Below are 18,848 nucleotides of genomic sequence, written 5' to 3'. Positions count from 1 at the left end.
TAGTTTCATACTGTGAGGAAAGGGTAGTTTCTGTGCGTCATGCTGCAGCATCACAAATAGCTAAAGAATCCAGTACATATATAAATATCCATAGATATGTACATGGGAGCAGGGTGCATGCACACACAGGTAAATCAATTATTCGTGGACATATTGCATTACACGGGTATTCTACATTACAATTAAGCATCAGTACCACTATCAACCCCTCACCAGGACCCAGGGTCACAACCTCCACACCTACTTCAGGCACAGCCTAATGCTACTATCTACTAAGGGGCTCAGCTTGGTACCACCCTCATCCCAGCACCCCCACTTAGTGCCCCCAACCATCAGCCTATAAACTTTGGTTGAGGCCAGACCCTGCCACTGCAAGGGCCTTGGCTACAATCACCCTCTCATGCCCCAAAGGCACAGGATAAGTCCAACTCCTCTCCCCAGGGCCACAGAGAGAAGTGCTCCACCTTCCACTGCCCCACTGAATCATTCCCCCCCCCCCCCCCCCCGTGGTATGACCTGTAGCTAGCTCCAGTCAAAGCCAAGGTATCCCCTGCCAAACCCAGTGCACGTCCCACAGCAGGTGACCATACAGCCTGTTTTGGCTGGGACAATCCTTTTTAAGCCCTGTACCAGCCATCCCAACTTTTTTTTTTTAAGCAAAAGTGGGCCTTTGTTCACTTTGCTCCTGCCATCTTGATCAATTGGAAAGAACAAATGGGACAATACCCAGTTTTGTCAAAAAAGTGGGTTGCAGAGGAATGTGCAGGGAGGCAAGTGGTGATGCCAGTCCCACACAGGGGGGGGCAGACAAGGCTCAGGCTAGCCCCAGCCTCATGCAGGTAGGCAGGACTTGAGCAAGAAGCGACACCAACACCAGCCCTGCACAGGGGCTCAGGCGGCCAGCGACACCAGCCCCAGCCCCACGGTGGGAAGGGGGCTCAGACAAGTGTCAGGCCAGCACCATGCAGGGGTGGGGAGGAAGAGCTCAGGCTAGCCCCCTAGATTGTCCCATTTTCCCCTTTGAGGAAATATGGTCATCCTATACAGCACCCTCAGGATCCTAGCCTCCCACCATCACCACCTGCAGTCCCTCATGGGGTGCAAGTCATTGAACTCTTGTGATCCATATCCCCTCAAACCTCGCCCCCAGTGGCCAGGCAGCATATGAGCCCATCCCATCAGCCTGCTCCCAGGCCATATCCCACAGCGACCATTCCCATAGAGAGGGGACAGGACAGCCAGAAAACCCCATGTCACATTCACAGTAAAAATTAGACAGGTTGGAGTTGCTTAATGTATTTATTACAAACACTGTATTAGACACCATGCTATCTCCAGGGAATGCCAGCAAGTTCAAGAAAGTGGAAATTTACAGATTCGTGCTTCACTTGATCAATACATTTGGCATTGAGGCCAGATTTTAATGACGTTATCATAAATCGCTAATGGAAGAGCGCTTCATGTGATCTCACACCAAGGATAATAAAGGCAAAGGTCTAAGAAGTTTAGAGCTTCCATTGAAACAGCAATTATCACACAAATTAAGCCAGGCATTCTAATTACATACTTAAAATGCATCACTTCAAGTACAGATTTAGTTTTCAAAATGTCATTTAAAAATGTTACATCATACACCTAATACTGCAAAAATAAAGGCGCAGTTACCAAATTCAATAATCTGAGAAGCTGCAATCCATAATCTATTAAAAATAGGGCTTTTGGGCCTCAATTATTAGTATTGTGTAATAAATACGTTTAAATAGTTTTATCTACTAGTGAATGCTCAGCTCATACTTCAAATTAAACTAAAAATAGGTTTGGTTTTAAAAGCATTTTGTTCTACGCAAATTTAAGAATTATTTTGAGTGAGTTTAGTGCTAGTGAAAGTGCTGGATTACAGCCTTAGAGACTGAAGTCCTTTTATCTACAGGACAGAGACAACATAGGCAGGAGTACAACCTTCTCCATGCAGACTTTCCTAGGTGCTTCAGCCATGAGCTGGAGGGACCACCACTCCAATGTAAGAAGGTTGTTTGGATTCCAGACCTATTTGCCATAAATTACCAGAAGTCCAAGGATTGTATTCTTGACCAGTTGTGTGTAGGGAGATTGGGTGGGAAAGGGAAGAGAGGCACTGTCCTGTACAATGCACAAGTTCCTAGTGGGTATGGTAGGCTCAGTCTAAGAGAGCCAGCAGATTGTGGTAGCTTTCTCACCACCACCTTGTGCTAGATCCAGACTGGCAACCTAAAGGTTCAATACCAGGCACAAGACATGTACAGTATTGTAGAACCACATCCTTGAATTTTTATTTCTTCTTCTTTTTTATTAAAAAGAAAAAGACACCTCAATGTGAGGTCTATAACTAAGATACATAGACCACCACCAAGCACACGGATTTCAGTCATCTTTTTTACACTCCTTGGGTTTTGCCAGGTATTCCCGATACATTGAGTAGAGCACACCTGAAATACAAACACAAGCAAAGCAGTTAAATATACATCCTTTATTAAAGGAGAAGACTATTTCAATAACTAGCTGCAGCCAGGAAGACTACTAGCAAGAGAAGAAAATATGGGAGTCTGTCTTTCATTTTAACAAATGAATTGTGGCTATTACTGAAATTCTAGATGGGAAGTGAGATTATAAACACACACACACACACACACACACACACACACACACTAGATACTGTTGGTATCAGAGCTAGTGTGATTTATGGTCTAGATATACCTTCAACTTAGCTGCAAACTGTAGACAACTGCTAATCTTTCCCATGGAGAAGTGAATTTAAGAAAGGCTTAATAATTGTTAAATAACTTTCTGAATTCTTCTGCTTTCTCCAAACACCTTAGAATATCCACAACATGCATGGGGCAATTGTATTCTTTGTTTTCTTCACTGACTTAGCTTGATTATTTTTCCAAACATGCTAAGTGCCCTGAATGTTAATACAATTTCATGCATGTGTGTAAAAAGTGAAGGGAGAAACTGAAGAGATGGGTTCAAACATGGTTACCTAGATACCAGGCATACTAAATTTTATGATCCTGAGCAAAGAAACCAGTTTACTAGCTCAGACTCACTGAAAGAACTTGTGTTTGCAAGTTTCCAGTGCAGTTAGAAATAGTTAATGGCTTACAAGCTATTCCAAGGTATTTATCCTTTAGTGTAAAGAACACTTTTAAAGTAAGTCTGCTATCATTAAGAGATAACTAGGGCTGGACAACAGCTGCCTGTTTTATACATACCACATGTCATTGCTCCAACAACAAAGCCCTGGGCTGCCACACGCATGTGAATCAGGTGAACAGACATTTTTGTATTGCCTCTGTGCTTCAGTTTGTACAGTCCATAGCTTACAACTGCAATCAAACCTGCTATCCCTAGAAAGCAAGGTAAACAAGTGTTTAGTAATTCCACGATATTACGTTCCTCACAAGACTTGTTAAATTTTAAGTTGTTGACTTTTACTTTTAAAGCAAAAGCTACTTATAAAAAACCTCACCAGTGTTTTAGCCCCAACATTAACATCTAACAGAACTACGGTGTTAGCTTATGTTCGGTAGGCTATTAGTTTATGGGTAATTCCTTTCCCACCCAAGTGACATCTAGCCTGACCCAGAAGCCAGTCCAGACTGGACCCCCAATAGAGTTCTGGTACTCCATTACTGGAGAACTGGGTTTAAAAAAAAAAAAACCACAACCCTAAGACGTGGCATATCATTGCACAACATTCCTTCCAGGTAGACAGCTGGGGATAGCAGCCTTAATGGATGTCAGGGCTGCTTTGATACTGGTCAGAAACTGCCATAGGAGCAAATTTAACTGCCTCTTCTTTTCAGAGGCTTGTCCTTAGAGCTGTAGTGCAAAAACAAACAGGAGTTCTCAAATTCAACTCTGAACAAAGTTCAAACTGCATCCATGCACTAATAGCAGTGCTAGATTTTTTGGTCGAGAAACCCACAAATGAAGATAGTTATTGTCTGAATGTGTCAAGTCTGACCCTGAATTCACTTGAATACTGGCATTGGACATGTCATGTTATTTCTCCCATGCATTGGAGAGTTAGCTCAACAGAGGACACATTTCAGTTTAGCTTTTTCCACAGACAGAAAATAAAGTTTGAGACACTCCCTAGCCTGAACCTTGCAGGCAATGGCCTACTCATGTGCACTAGTATTTTACCTCCTGCAATTCCCAGTTTCTGGGACCTTACATTCTCTATGTGGAATCAGTTACATGTCATAGTTTCATAGGAAGGTACCTATTATTTTTTTGCATTGTGTATATATTCCTATGCCAATAATTGCCTAGATAACTGGGTTATGATTTATCTTACCCCCAAATACAAGTCACTAGTCCATGTGAGGAGACTGTAGACTCACACCTGCATGTGGGTCATTTATGTAGCAATAAGGTTAAACCAAATTTGTTTGCACTTTAGGGCCTGTGAACTAGTTCTGACACAAGATCTGCAAATTGTTTCAAACCAAACCAAACTTGGAAAACTTTCACTTCTAAACGTGTGGTTACATTTACACTGGGCTCCAGCAGCCTAGATAGCAAAACTCCCAAGGTCATGGGAACTGGATAACTAGATTCTGGCAATGGACAAAGCATTTCACTTCAAGATCATCAACTTAAATGCAGTTCAGACTAGTATCAACCTAAAGTTATCATTTGATGGCTGCTTGGTTCATATAGGAAGGAATTTTAGTGGTATCTTTCTCCAATTAGAAATTGGACTAACATCCACATTAAGAGAACACCCTACACATGGTTCTCTTGTTAGTAGTCCACCCCAAAGCCTTTCTATGGGTCTCAGCAGAAAAACCAAGGATGAATGGTCATGGATACTGAACTATCCTCTCACCTGAAGGGACTATCACAAGGTCTGATTTGAGTCCATTTCTTCAACTAGAAGACTTCAGTGCCTACAGCTATCAGTTTAGCAGGAGGCAAGTTCACACTTTTTAAAAATGTCTAGTCACTTATTAATTTGGGAGACTCTGACATGACCAGATGCAGTCCCTGTGAGATATGACATCCTGGACAAGCCTTATGGACTTAAGTTAAACCTTATTGAATTAAGTATTTTAAGAGTCCATTGCATTAAAAATCCAATTGGTTATGTAGCTAGGAACATAATTACTGCAATCTATGGGAAATATTAGGAATTTCAAAGGACTTTTGGGGACAATGTGTGAAGTGGATTTCCTAGGAAATACTTAGGGCTAGGGGGATGGAAGTGACCCACCCCCTTTTGAACAAAAAAACCCCACTGCCTGGCTGATTACCTATTCGGTCTCTTCAGAGGTCCAGACTGGACAGACCAGTGATTTAGAGTCATGAGGGTGATAGTTCTGAGCTGAGGCTGTTGTGAACTTGTGACGCTAGAAGAGATCCCATTGTGGGGTTTGAAGAACTAATCACCTGCCAGAGCCCATGTTGGAGCTGGGGTGATCTCTGGTAAACATGTGTGTAGGTCCTTTTGTTGTTTTTAATATGTTTTCTCTAATTCTTTTATCCTAAGAATAATTAAGCTTGCATAGAAAGAGCTGTATGGTACCTAAACAATGGGCAGTTAACACTGTTATTAGTCTCTTAAGAAAAAGCAAACAGGTCTGCTTAGGCAGTCTGTCTTGCTGGGAATAACACTGAAGGCTGGGAACTGTTCAGCCTGGAAATATCCAGGTCAGAAAGGAGACTCTCATATCGCCACCCAAGAGAGGTGACGGCCATGGGAGTCAGAAGCCTAGAATGGGTGCCCTTGCTGGGCCACAGAGAGGGAATACAGGTGCAGTTACCCTGAACTGTGACAGCCCTCTGGGCTTGCTGCAAGATATGTTTCCCCAGTATAGGATCCACTACCCAAAATTTGAAATAAGGTGTATGTAAGCAACTATCTTTTAACTGGAAGACAGAGGGAATTACAAGGAATACATAGACATTTTAAGTCTACAGTGTTTGATAAAGTTACCAGATAAGAGTATTAATTCAGGCAGAACACCATGATAGGTATAAGAGGTAGGGCAAAATTAAACAGTACTACACCTAATGAGGAAGTAACATTTCACCATAATTTCCAGTTTGTAGTGTGTGACTAAGTTTACTATAATCACCGCCCATTACAAGTACACTTATGCAACGGTGTATTTTCCCAGATTTACTTGTCTTACTCCACAGCATCATTGCACTGTGAAAGTGAAACTTACCAACTGGTACAAAGGGTGATTCTTTAGATTTTCTGATCAGTTTTGATGTCTGGCTGCTATCAGTCTCATAGCTAGGAAGAACAGATTCCTGACTGGATGACATGTTGACTGCAGAGAAGAAGAAAGTCTATTTTCAAACATGAAAAAACTTTTAAATTCTAGAGTTCTTTAGAAGACCAACCTTGAATGTACCACAAGTATAAAAAGCACAGTAACTTCCACTGAATATTCAGTTATAAACCAGATACAAGTCAAAAAACTTTGAACTGATGAGATGGTGTATAGCTTAATCCACACTATCTATACCACCAAACTAAATTCATTTTTAGGACTATAAAAACCTCAGAATGTAGGTATGGCTTTTACAATACAAGAATAAGAATGTGCTTTGGTAGAGTAATTCCATATCAAACAGACTGTTGACACAGAAAGCCATTAGGCAACAGCTTCTTGTCATACTTTCCACACAAAGAATAGAGTTCCCAGCACCTTCATGAAAGGCACAGTCAATTCTGTTTTTTCCACAAACTCTAAGCCAGTGAGAGCTTAGATCAGAAGCATTTTCTTGCAAAATTTCTGTCCTCCACCATATCAATTCATTTCTGTGGGGCTACTCATCCATGCTGGCACTGGATTTTAAGTGGGAGGAGAGGAAGGGAGAGTCCCCGAAGTATTTTGTGAGGAAAAACAGTAAGCCAATATAGAAGGTCAGCCAGCACATTTGACAAGCAAGGAAAAATTCACCTCTGATATATTTCGCTTTGTTTAAGTTTACACTACGTCAACTCAGATTTTTACTGAAGAGAGAATAGGCACTGGGTCTAGTAGTGATATCAGACCCGCAGGAGTTTGTTTGATGGACACACCATAACTTGTATGTGGGACATGTCAACCTTTTAAAAATAAATGGATTATCATTCCCACATCAGTGAATACTTCTCATGCAACACTATTTCATCTACAATTAAAAAGTTCAAGTTGAAAGATGTTTTTTCTATCAAGATTGAGTGGTGAAAAGGAACAGCTGCTTAGAGGAGACCACCACTGTTCAGACTGAGGACTACCAAAAAAAATAAAAAAATAAAAATAAAAAAATAATGAAGAAAACCTTATATCAAGGCTTGACAGTGTTCTGATTTCAATAATTCCAGCAAGCCCATTCATAAAAAAATAAAATAATAATAATAATAAAAAGTGTCAGTCACCAGAGATTACTTCCTTCTTCAGACTCTGACACTAGTGTGATTCTTCCTATAATTCAGGAATGCCGAAAAAAAGCTGACTTTAGATGGTCAGTTGATGGCTGATTAGGCTGTATTTTTATTGTTTGAGTTTTCCTAAAAATGTTCTCAGCACTGCAGGGCATAAAGAGAGCGTGCCTCACAAAGCTTTCAATCTCAGACAGTGCAGTGTAAATGGACTCACGAGAATAATGCCCCATGGTATTTAAGTAATTTGTAAAGCACTGATTTACTCAAAAAAACAAGTTACTGTATATGCATACGACAAATCACAATTTTGATGCCATTAGTGTTTAAATATAGACATATACACCTGAATTTGAAAAGATTGGCTTATTTATATTTTCACAACCAAGTTTAAACCACTTTGTCATACATATGGTGTGCAAGGAGAGAAATCACAATACTTTATGAACATATCTGGTCTAATCTATCTGTCAGTATTTAGAAGCTATAACAATCTTCTTAGTGGATAAGTAACAATTTCAAATGCCTTTAGAGCCCTTAACTATAAAATGAGACCTACAGCACCTATAAAAGATGCAAAACAGCATCTGACATTTTGGTAAATGGGAAAGATGAAGTCAAAACTAAACGCTCTCATGTTGTCCCAGAGGGAAGAGAAAGTAGGATTCTTAGTCAAATGCAAGAGGACACATTTGTTTAGATATGACCTTGAACTCAACCAGCGGTCACAGAAGTGGCTTTCAGAGAGAAGAGGCCTGGGGTGGGGGAGGAAGTGGAATCATGATGAGGACAGCACCTGGAGACACCCCTAACGGCCGTGCCCGTGTTTGGCACAGGGCATTTTCAGATCACTAAGGGATCAAACCCCAAGACGTGCTCAGCACCTTACCTGGAATGCTTTAGGGGGTGAGGGAGGCGTGTGTGGGGGGGTGTATGTCTAACCTCAGACAAGCTCCCGGAAGCGGGACCCCACCCAAGCCTCAAGGACTAACGCAAGGAGACCTGTAAGTGCGACCCCCACAGGCCCTATTTGTTACTACACCATGAGATTTACCCTTCACCCACTTCCAGGCAGGAACACCCTCCCCCAGAGGCGACGTTACCCGCGACTCTTCCCCGTTACATCACCCCCGCCGTTACCCGAGTCCTAGCTTAGCCCGGCCCCCGCCTCATTACTTCACCCCCCCCGTTACCCCAGTCCTAGCTTAGCCCGGCCCCCTCCTCATTACATCCCCCTCCCCCCCCGTTACCCCAGTCCTAGTTTAGCCCGGCCCCCTCCTCATTACATCCCCCCCCCCGTTACCCATGTCCCAGCTCCCTCCCCACCACTCCCATGTCCTTCCAGCTTCCCTTAACCCCGCCAGCCAGGCCCCCCCCAGCCAACCCCGCGACCTTCGGCTGCCGCGGCCACCCCAGGCCCCCTACAGGTCTCGGTCACTACGCGGAGCCCCCGACCCCTCCTCAGACCCCTACAAGCTTCCCCGCCCCGGTCTTTCCTCAGCCCCCCGCCAGGCCTCCCGCTCCTCCCCCTCGGGCCCGCACTCACCCGCTAGCGCCGACTGAGCTACGCACCCGCTGTCACTCACCCCGCGACCGGCCGGCTTCTACTGCCGGCGCGCGCTCCGCCCCCTGCTCTTATTGGCTGACAGAGTTCAGCCCACCGCGCGCGGGAGGGGGAACTTGCCTACGGCCTCCACCCCTGAACTACAGCTCCCAGCGTGCCTCGGGGAAACGGAGCGCCCCCCCTTCCCCGCGCTGCGTGACCCAATGCCGGCGCGTGAGACATCCGGCCCCGCCTCCCCCGTTATCAGCCAATCAAATGGGAGGCTGGTGACGCCACGGGAGACAGGCCATGACGTCTCCCCGACTGCCTCTTCCGCCAGGTCCTAGCGCTAAGCGGGTCTCTGCAATGCAGCCAGCAGCACTGCTGAGCCACAGTGACTCCGCTGAACGCGAGCCAGGCTGCGCCTGCGCTCCAGGCGGCCCCGCCCACCCCAGCCATTCACAAGCACGAGCCTGGATTGCAAAATCCCTATGGGTGCAAAAACCAGCCACTGGGGCGTTTCCGGGGCAGGTCACGCAGCCTTTAGGGGGTATCTTCCCAAGCTTTTCTCCACTGCTGACAAGCCTACAAAAGTTGTCTGTTTAAAGCAAAAGTAGAGCTGCTCACCCAATCACAGGCATCCAGGAGCTGGGACTTCAAGCAACACACCTGAAATCATGAGACTTGGCCACACGGCTGTTTGGAGAGCCAGACTGTTTACCGCTTGGGTCTTGGCTCATCCACGTCCTAATCCGATTGCTCCAGCTGTAGATGAGGAGCAGAACTAGTTATAATGCAGTTCGCTACTCTGTCTCTCGGCAGCTCTTGAGCCCCTGTGGCCAATGATCCTACCAGCGATCCTGGCTCCTTAAAACCGTTTAATTCCTCTGCAACACTTTTACAAGTCTTCCCAGCATCTGTAGGATGAGACCAGTTCTAAGGCATTATCTATATTGAGGGGAAAGGGAAACATTCTAACTTACAGATTCTCAACCCTGGGTGGGGGGTGGGCTCCCTGGCCTTTCCTCCATCTAGGGGCTGCAAGGACTTGGCGGCCGCTTCCTGGGAGCTGTGGTAAGCGCCGGTGGGGCCCTGCACCCTGAACCCCCTCCTGCACACCAACCCCCTGCCTCAGCCCAGATCCCCTTCCTGCAACCCAAATCCCTCATCCCTGGCTCCACCCCAGAGCCTACACCTCCAGCCAGAGCTGTAACCCCCTGCACCCCAGCCCAGAGCCTTCTCCCGCACCCTGAACACCTCATTTCTGGCCCCATCCGGAGCCCACACACCAACCCCTTGCCCCAGCCCAGTGAAAGTGAGTGAGGGTGGGGGAAAGTCAGTGAGCGACAGAGGGAGGGGCGATGGAGCAAGCAGGGGCGGGGCCTCCGAGAAGGGGCAGAGCCTGGGGTCAGAGGTAGGGTAGGGGTGTTCGGTTTTGTGCTATTAGAAAGTTGGCAACCCCCTAACTGCCCATTCATTTCTTTAAATAGGCTGTTGCTTTTCTCCCTGACTTTCCTGTATTGCTAAAGGGGAAGGAGGTTCCAGGATTGGTCTAAGTATGGACAAGTTGTTCTAGCTGATTTTAAAACCAGTTCGCCTACGCTGATTTCAAAACTGGTTAGAACCACAATACAGAGCTGGTTTAAGGTAGCTTGACCCATTTTTACTTGAACCAGTTTTGCTCATCTTGTGGTCTTAAAAACAGTTAAAGAAAAACAAGTCAGGCCACCTTAAACAACTCTGCACTGTGGCGCCAACTGATTTTAAAATCAGGTTAGCTGAACCAGTTAGCAAACTTCCCCAGTGCAGAAAAGAAATGTGGGGGCATTGTGGGATTGTGCTAAGGACAGGGCCGGCTCCAGGCACCAGCTTACCAAGCAGGTGCTTGGGGCGGCCACTTCGGAGTGGGGCGGCACGTCCAGCTGTTCGGCGGCAATTCAGCAGACGGTCCCTCACTCCTGCTCGGAGCGAAGGACCTCCCGCCAAATTGCCGCCGCAGATCGCGATTGCAATTACGATCGCAGCTTTTTTGTTTGTTTGTTTGGCTGTTTGGGCAGCCAAAACCCTGGAGCCGGCCCTGGCTAAGGAGTCTTGCCTTGCATGGCTTAGCTTAAGGCAGGGGTGGCCAACCTGTGGCTCCGGAGCCACATGTGGCTCTTCAGAAGCTAATATGCGGCTCTTTGTATAGGCACTGATTCTGGGGCAGGAGCTACAGCCGCCAACTTTCCAATGTGCCGGGGGGTGCTCAGTGCTCAACCCCTGGCTCTGCCACAGGCCCTGCCCCCACTCCACCCCTTCCTGCCCCCTCCCCTGAGCCTGCCTTGCCCTCGCTCCTCCCACTCCCCCTCGGAGCCTCCTGCACGCCACGAAACAGCTGATTGGGAGCTGTGGGGAGGGAGGGGGAAGCGCTGATCCGCGTGGCTGCCGGTGGGTGGGAGGCACCGGGAGCAGGCAGGGGAGCTGATGGGGGGCTGCTGATGTATTACTGTGGTTCTTGGCAATGTACTTTGGTAAATTCTGGCTCCTTCTCAGGCTCAGGTTGGCCACCCCTGCCTTAAGGGATGAGTGTGTGCACCATGCAGCTCCATTAGCCACACCCACATACACAGCTAACCTGCCTTCTGAAAATGCAGCTTGCCAAAAACATTACTACCATCATTAAAAAAGCACTACACAATTGCAAAGTTCAAAGCTTCAGGACGTAGCCAAAGTTCAGTAGCTTTGCATCAGATCGTTCAAAAGCACTTCTGAATAAGCAATAGTTACCTTGTCAAATTTAAACTTTCTAACCCCTGCCACTACAGCTACAGAGCAGAAATTGAGATCCTATGTGCTAAGATCTGTGCAACCAAAATTTCCAGACAGTTATGAAGGATTGAAAATACAGTGATACTATTATTATTTGGTTTGTACTACCATAGTACCTAGGAGCCCAGCCATGGGCCAGGACCCCATTGTGCTAGGAGCTGTAAACACTCAAAACAAAACAGTCCCCACCCCCAAAGAGCTTCCCACAGTCCTACAGACAGCTAAACTCATAACACATCATACTACACACATGTCGATAGATAGTATATAGATTCCATAAACAAAAACTACTTTGAAAAGGAATTAAGACCAGTAAGTGTGACATCTCCCAACACAAACCCTAAAAAGAAAGTTAATATCAAGTGATGAGACACCTCTTCATTGTATCCTACTATTTACACAGCACATTTCCACTGACAGTGACAGAATCTGTACCTTCTCAAGGAACTTCCTTCTGCTTGCAGCAGATAAGGAAACACGCTACACACAACACACGACACGCCGCCACCCCTCTTTTTGCAACCCTCCAGTGTCTCCTTCCTCTCTATCACATCAAACATAACCTACTTGTCTTCACTTTCAAGGTCCTTAATGGCCTATTCCCATCCTTCCTGTCATCTCTCATTTGGTCTCAAAAGGTCAGCTCTCACCTCTGTCTGGCCCATGATGTCAGCCTCAATCATCCCCTGGTTAAATATTCACACCAGCACCTCCATACTTTCTCCTGTGCTGTCCCTCATGCTTGGGAGGAGCTCCTTTAAGTAGCCACAAGGCCACTTTATTGTTCTTCAGATCCCTCCTCAAAACTCTCCTTTGCCATGAGGCCTACAAGAAACCTGACAGCGTTAAGATCTTGGAGTGCTAAGCCCTCTGCCTATCACGGTAATCAATACTGCCTCATTATTTCCTTGTAACTCCCCTGTCTGTCTGTATCCATCTCTTGTCTCTTTCCTTATACTTGGATTGTAAACTCCTTGTGGGTGGGCCTGTCCTTTTGTTGTGTGTTTGTACAGCACCTAGCACAATGGGGTTCTGATCTGTGACTGGGGCTCTGAGTCAAAACGATAATACAAATAATAAACAGTAATAAATAATCTACCTCACCGTAGGATACAAAACCTGAGCTATAACCTCAGCAGCTTTAGGAAGTATTCAGCATACATGCACACATTAAGCAGGAGGTGTTATTTGTTTCTGGAGGGAGAAATATGAGATTGTAATTAAGGTTGTATGTTGTACTGTGAGGGAGGCTAACAGGTTGTGTGTAGCATGTTCTCTTATCCGTTGGAGACAGAAGGAAATTCCATATAATGATGTGGACTGAACTATTTCAGGCTCAAACAGCACTATAAAAAACTTAGCTGTAATGTTTACTCTTGAAATGGTTGAGTCCTGAGGTGCAGATCAGGGGTGCCCAATCTGCGGCCCACCAGAGCATTTCATAAGGGCCACGGCCTGCTTCAACATAATATACTACTGGCCGATTCATTAGCGTTTTGTTGTCCTGTTGACCTCCATTTCAGTTTACACAAGTGTGTAAATAGACAATACTGTACATAGAAACAACTTATCTAAATACATACAAACCAAGCTGAACTTAAAATATAAATCAATACCGATGACTTTAAATCTTATTAAAATATGTAGAATCTGTTTGGCCCGCACAAGGTTGCACTTAGGTTTATGTGGCCTTCCTGTGTAATAAAGTTGGGCACCACTGGTGTAGATGGACTGGAAATGGCCACACATTCAGAGATGTTGCAACTTCTCTTTTCCCCCACAAGTCCTATACAGAATGATATGTCCTGTATCAAGGGATGCAGTGGCAAGTTTCTTCTCACTGATGAGAGTGTTGCTATAAATATCTTCTGGTCCCTTTGCAATCGCGATAACATTCAACCCAAATGCCAGTTCATCTGCGCGAGCTGGGGCTGCTGCCGATGTCCAGCCACTGGAGGATTTTTCTTCCCTTTTTTCGGAGAATCCAGTCTCGTGTGGTTTAGCAGCTGGCAAGTACCCAAACCGCAGCCCCTGGCAAAGCGATAGCAACTTCTCTGCCAAACTGATCAATATCACCGTACTATTCTTCCCTACAGCAAACAGTTTCACAATTGGAACACAATGCTGCCCCCCAGTAGATGACGACTTGCATGCTGCATTTACGTGGGGCAAGTCTGAAACCTCCTGCTCCTTTCGGTACAGAGCGTCCACCCAGGCAACAGCTAACAGCTTCGTTGCTCGCTATGCCTCATCTAACAGCACTGAATGTACTGTCTGACAAAAGGCACCAAGGACTCCTGTAAATCAAGTGAGAGCAAACTAATGCAAAACATGGTTCCCCTGGAACAATACATGAGATAAAAAAACAAGGGGCCTGATTCTCAAACTAAGGCCCTGTTATGCCTGTCTGGCAGTGTGAAGGGGCCTTAAAGGGGAGGGTAACAGCCCCCCTGAAAATACCCTCTGTAGGGAACCTCTCCAGCTGGCACAGAGCTAGGACAAGGGCTCTATTCTGTCTTTGCTTCCAGTCCCTGGCACATAGGCGATGGGCCCAGGAGTGTATCAGGGGCATAGCTAGACAGCACTGCACTACGGCTGTTCTCTGCTTCTCAGACCCCTAAATTACATAAGCGAGAGCAGACCCAGGGCTGCTGTAATTTCTGTTCTCCCCACTGCCCTGAGCCCAGGGACAGGAGACCTGAGAACTGGGGCTGAGGTTTCGAAATACTTGTAACTATAATCATTTAGGCCCAGATCCTCCAAGGTATTGGTACCTTGGAGGATCTGGGCCTGAGGCTGGAAAGCAGAAGAATTAATGGAATTTGATTGAAGTATTGAAGATTATGAAAGGGAAAGTGAAAATTGACCAACCCCTGTTTCTCATACTGTACCCCAGTACACGAGGGGTCACTCAGAATCAAAGGGTGTTAACATTAAAATTCCTCTGTGACGCATTCTATACGATTTTATGAAAATATGCTAATGAGTGTGAATATAAATATGCTTCATGCAAAAGGTCTCTTGTAAGGTATCATTACAAAGCTTATATTTTACTATAATTTATGGTCATCCTATTTGTATAAATGTACCACTCTTGTATCTGAAACCAGAAATATGAAATATAACTCTGAGGGCCTATTGTAATTATGCAAAGTGTGGGCCATTAATGTTGGTTTGGAATCTTGATGAGTCCCATCAACCAGGACAACTGACTGCAGATGGCTGTGTTTTACAGTACTTGCAAGTCTTCCTGTATACGTGTGTGCTGGCAAGTGGGTAATGAAGTCTTACAGTGACATGTGATCATGTCACCTGAACTGGAATCCATCTTTAACCTGGTGCCTTTCCATTGAGAAGGAGGGGGTGGGAACCCAGAGAGGGACAAAGGATTCCCGCCTTATGCAAAAGATATATAAATGGGTGGAACAGAACAAGGAAGGGCCATCATGAGAAATCCCCTAACTACCACCTGAGCTGGAACAAGGGCTGTACCGGAGGAAAGGACTGTGCCCAGACTAGGAAGGTGTCCAGTCTGTGAAAGAAACGTATTGAAACATCTCTGAGGGCGAGATCTTATCTGTATTCAGTTTCTTACTGTATTAGACATAGACTTGTGTGTTTTATTTTATTTTGCTTGGTAATTCACTTTGTTCTGTCTGTTACTACTTGGAACCACTTAAATCCTACTTTCTGTACTTAATAAAATCACTTTTTACTTATTAATTAACCCAGAGTATGTATTAATACCTGGGGGGGGGGGGGGGGGCGGGGAGAACTGCTGTGCATATCTCTCTATCAGTATTATAGAGGGCGAACAAGTTATGAGTTTACGTAAAACTGATTTATTTGGGTTTAGACCCCATTGGGAGTTGGGCATCTGAGTGTTAAAGATAAGAACACTTCTGTTAGCTGCTTTCAGTCAAGCCTACAGCTGTTAGGGGATGTGATTCAGACGTGGGCCTGGGTTTGCAGCAGGCTAATGAGTCTGGCTCAAACCAGGCAGGGCACTGAAGTCCTAAGCTGACGGGGCAGGAAAGCAGGGGCAGAAGTAGTCTTGGCACATCAGGTGGCAGCTCCCAAGGGGGTTTCTGTGATTCAACCTGTCACAACCTCTTCACTCAAGCTGGTGTGAGACTGGATTGCACGCCTAAGGAAGCAAAGAGAGGCACACATTGTGGCTGGATAATTTTGTAGTTCTGCGGGTTAAAATAAGCGTATCTGATTTCTGGCTCCAGGTCATAAACGCCTCATCACAGGAGTCAGGAGGACCATTTTACCCCTGTGTACAACATTATACAGCTGGCTAGGCACATTATATATCAGGGTCTTAATGGTGTGGGACCTTCTTGATAGACCACCTGACCCGCCAGGACAAATATGCTGCAGCTGGAGAAAGCCAGATTTCAATCATCTCCTGCTGCGGGTCAGAATCATCCCAAATCTGATTGTGCTCAGATCAAAGTGCAAGACACACCTCAGGAAACTTCTCCCCTGTAACACTGCCTTTACGCTGACTAAGAGAATAAACAAAGCCCTGAATATATCACGCACACACCCCTGCAGCACAGAGAAATGGAGACATAAAACGTAGTCCCTCTGGATCCTTATACAGCATACATTTGTTTGGCCGTTAGACAACAAGGGGATAGATATTAGGGAGAGAAGTCTTTGGAAGGTGCCCAAACTGCAGTCCCTGAGAGCTTTAGGTATTAGCCCTACTGAAGGCAGGAGTTTATGACCCAGTGAACTAACCCAGAGTAGCAAGTTTTATGTTCCTTATGGAAAAGAGGCTCTTGATATAACCTAGGTGTGGGCTGGTTACTGAGTTGTACACAGCTCAGTTAAAACAATCAAGCACACAGGAGAATTGCAAGTGAGTGTGTGAAAGAGCCTATAGAGATACTGTTTACCGATGGCCCCTGCCCTCCCTTACCCAGGTCAGTTTCCCTCCCTGACGCAAACAGGCGTATTGATCTCAATAGAAGTGCTTGTGTAATTAACTGCAGGATCAGGCTCTATAAGGAGCTCTAATCGTTACTGCAACATGAGGAGAAGCCACTAGGGGGTAAATGAATTCAAATATCAGTGTATTCCTTTTGGCTCCCAGATCCCAGAGGAGCTGACTGGAAATATTTTCCCAGCTGGAAATAATTAAAAAGCAGGCCGATTTCCCTCAGAAATACAAAAAAGCCAGAGCAGGACAGGAAACTGTTACTATTTTTTGTTTGTTTACATATTTGTTTCATTTCATTTTTTTTAATATACAAATGCGGGCCCTCTGGGCTTTTGCTAACTTTGTATTTATTTTCTGCTCATTGCCAGAGAAGCAAAATGGTTTTCATTTTCCATATATAGGACTGTATGTAGGCCGTGAGGCCTACCGTCTAGTGTGTACTTTTAGTGATTCAGCTGCACTGAATGCTGCTGGAAGGTGCTAGAACATCAGCTCTGGAGGCTCTTGATCCACAGAAGAGGGACAGCAAAGGCCATAGCGATGCAAGCGTCCGCCACATTGCCTTAACCCTACCCTCAGGGGGTCATAGCTAAGGCTAAGAAGATAGTTCAGTCACCAGATCCACCCAGTCCTTGGTCTCTGCTGAGGCTGCCAATTAGTGTCAGTTAGGATGGAGGTTTTGTAATGTGGACACATAGCCACTAGACAATGGATTAAGACCACAATCTCATTTCACACAAAGGCACTGAACAGCTGGCACCCTAGGGTCACTTTTTCTTCACTTCACAGCTAATCTGATAGAGATGTAAAACCTGCAGTTTAACGGTGAAAGTCTCATATCGCTTTACCATTCCCCTGAGCCAGCCAACCCTTGTTACTAAACACATTAGAGGTTATGACAGGACACTACACTGTCACGTTAGTTTAGGCTCCAAATTAGATTTGGTTTTCTTAATAAAAAAGTTGGTAAAACCTTGACAGAAACACATGTTTGTTAAATTTGAGATACAATTCAACCCAGTCCAGATTTGTGTATGAACTGGAACATTCCTCTGTAGTGTTTGCAACCCAAGTGCTAGTGCATTTCTGCCTATCTAGGCACCCAATCCCATAGTATCCAGTATTGCCATCCCCACACATTCAAAAATCATGAATCAAGCCTCCAAAGTCACAAGATGGGTGTAAAAACCATGAGATTTTAAAAAATATAATAAATGCTGAATTCCTTTTCTTCACTATCTGGTTTGAGCCTTCAGCTTACAGGGGACTCACATTTTCAAGCTTGTCTGCACCACTCTGAGGGCTAAAAATTTGCTAAAGAAAAATAAAAGAAAGAAAGCTGAGAATCTCATGAACTAACATGACTCCAGCAGCTAGGGCTTTATCCCAAATACCAAACAGCAGGAGAGTGAGCAACAATAAAGATGGGAGCAGCACTTGAACCAGGAAGTGAAAATAACAAACTGACCCATGTATTTCTATTGTCCAAGGTGAATGAAATGAACAAAGTAAACAGCATACATGGTGGGAAGTAAATTTCAGAAAAGTTTTCAGTTTTAATAATTGTTAATAACTCAGGTAAGATTTTAGAAGTAATATTTTTAATCTGAAAGTGTTCCTTTAGCTTTGGTGAACTTTGCTGCTAGCTGGACTCACTTATTTTTGGCTGCTTCACTGACTTTATCTCAGATGGGTACAAACATAATAAAATAATGCACGATAGAGATGATAAGACAGACTGAGATGAAAGGGCTGACTTCGCCATGGCTGTGGCCTGTCCTTGTTCCCTGTGAAATGGATACTCTCCCGGATACTTGCATTGAGTCTTCATGATTCTGCAAATCACATGTGTTGTAAATGCCATCTTTAGCTATGGGGTGGCATTTATATAACTGCTGCAGGCGGTTAAAGATTACCAGAAAGTAATCTGTTTAAAATACTGGTTTTAATTTTAAAAAGGAAAGACATTTAAGGCTCAGATTTTCAAAGGTAAATTGTCTCCTAACTTTCCCCGATTTCAGTGGAAGTTAGGAACCTAAATATCTTTGAGGATCTGGACCTAAGTGCCTAAAAATGTAGGTTAAGAATAACACTTGCCTCTGTTTCCTTGGACAAAA

At 45.0% G+C, this 18,848-nt stretch overlaps 1 protein-coding gene across 3 annotated transcripts; it reads right to left on the bottom strand.

Annotated features, from left to right (window-relative positions):
* Nucleotides 1-1,280: 1,280 nt before the first annotated feature.
* On the bottom strand, nucleotides 1,281-9,172 carry HIGD1A (HIG1 hypoxia inducible domain family member 1A). Of its 3 annotated transcripts, none has more exons than XM_065582609.1 (4): nucleotides 8,973-9,172; nucleotides 6,219-6,326; nucleotides 3,252-3,386; nucleotides 1,281-2,465 (listed from the first exon to the last, which is right to left on the bottom strand). In XM_065582609.1, the coding sequence occupies exons 2-4, from the start codon at nucleotides 6,319-6,321 to the stop codon at nucleotides 2,401-2,403; spliced, it is 303 nt and encodes a 100-aa protein (XP_065438681.1). In that variant the 5' UTR covers nucleotides 6,322-6,326; nucleotides 8,973-9,172; the 3' UTR covers nucleotides 1,281-2,400. The 3 variants fall into 3 exon arrangements, with proteins under 3 accessions (XP_065438681.1, XP_065438682.1, XP_005286359.1); XM_065582610.1 differs by having other exon boundaries at nucleotides 8,999-9,135; XM_005286302.5 differs by lacking the exon at nucleotides 8,973-9,172 and adding an exon at nucleotides 8,316-8,446.
* Between the last annotated feature and the right edge of the window lie 9,676 nt (nucleotides 9,173-18,848).

The sequence above is a fragment of the Chrysemys picta genome, chromosome 2, assembly GCF_011386835.1.
Source record: "Chrysemys picta bellii isolate R12L10 chromosome 2, ASM1138683v2, whole genome shotgun sequence".
NCBI lineage: Eukaryota > Metazoa > Chordata > Testudines > Emydidae > Chrysemys > Chrysemys picta.
This window is presented reverse-complemented; position numbering and strand designations above follow the sequence as displayed.

Coding starts and splice junctions, on each gene's coding strand:
- HIGD1A (XM_065582609.1), bottom strand. CDS start 6,321: ATGTCATCCAGTCAGGAATCTGTTCTTCCTAGCTATGAGACTGATAGC. Junction 3,387..6,218: donor ATCACCCTTTGTACCAGTTG/GTAAGTTTCACT, acceptor CTTGCTTTCTAG/GGATAGCAGGTTTGATTGCA. Junction 2,466..3,251: donor TGTTGGAGCAATGACATGTG/GTATGTATAAAA, acceptor TTTGTATTTCAG/GTGTGCTCTACTCAATGTAT.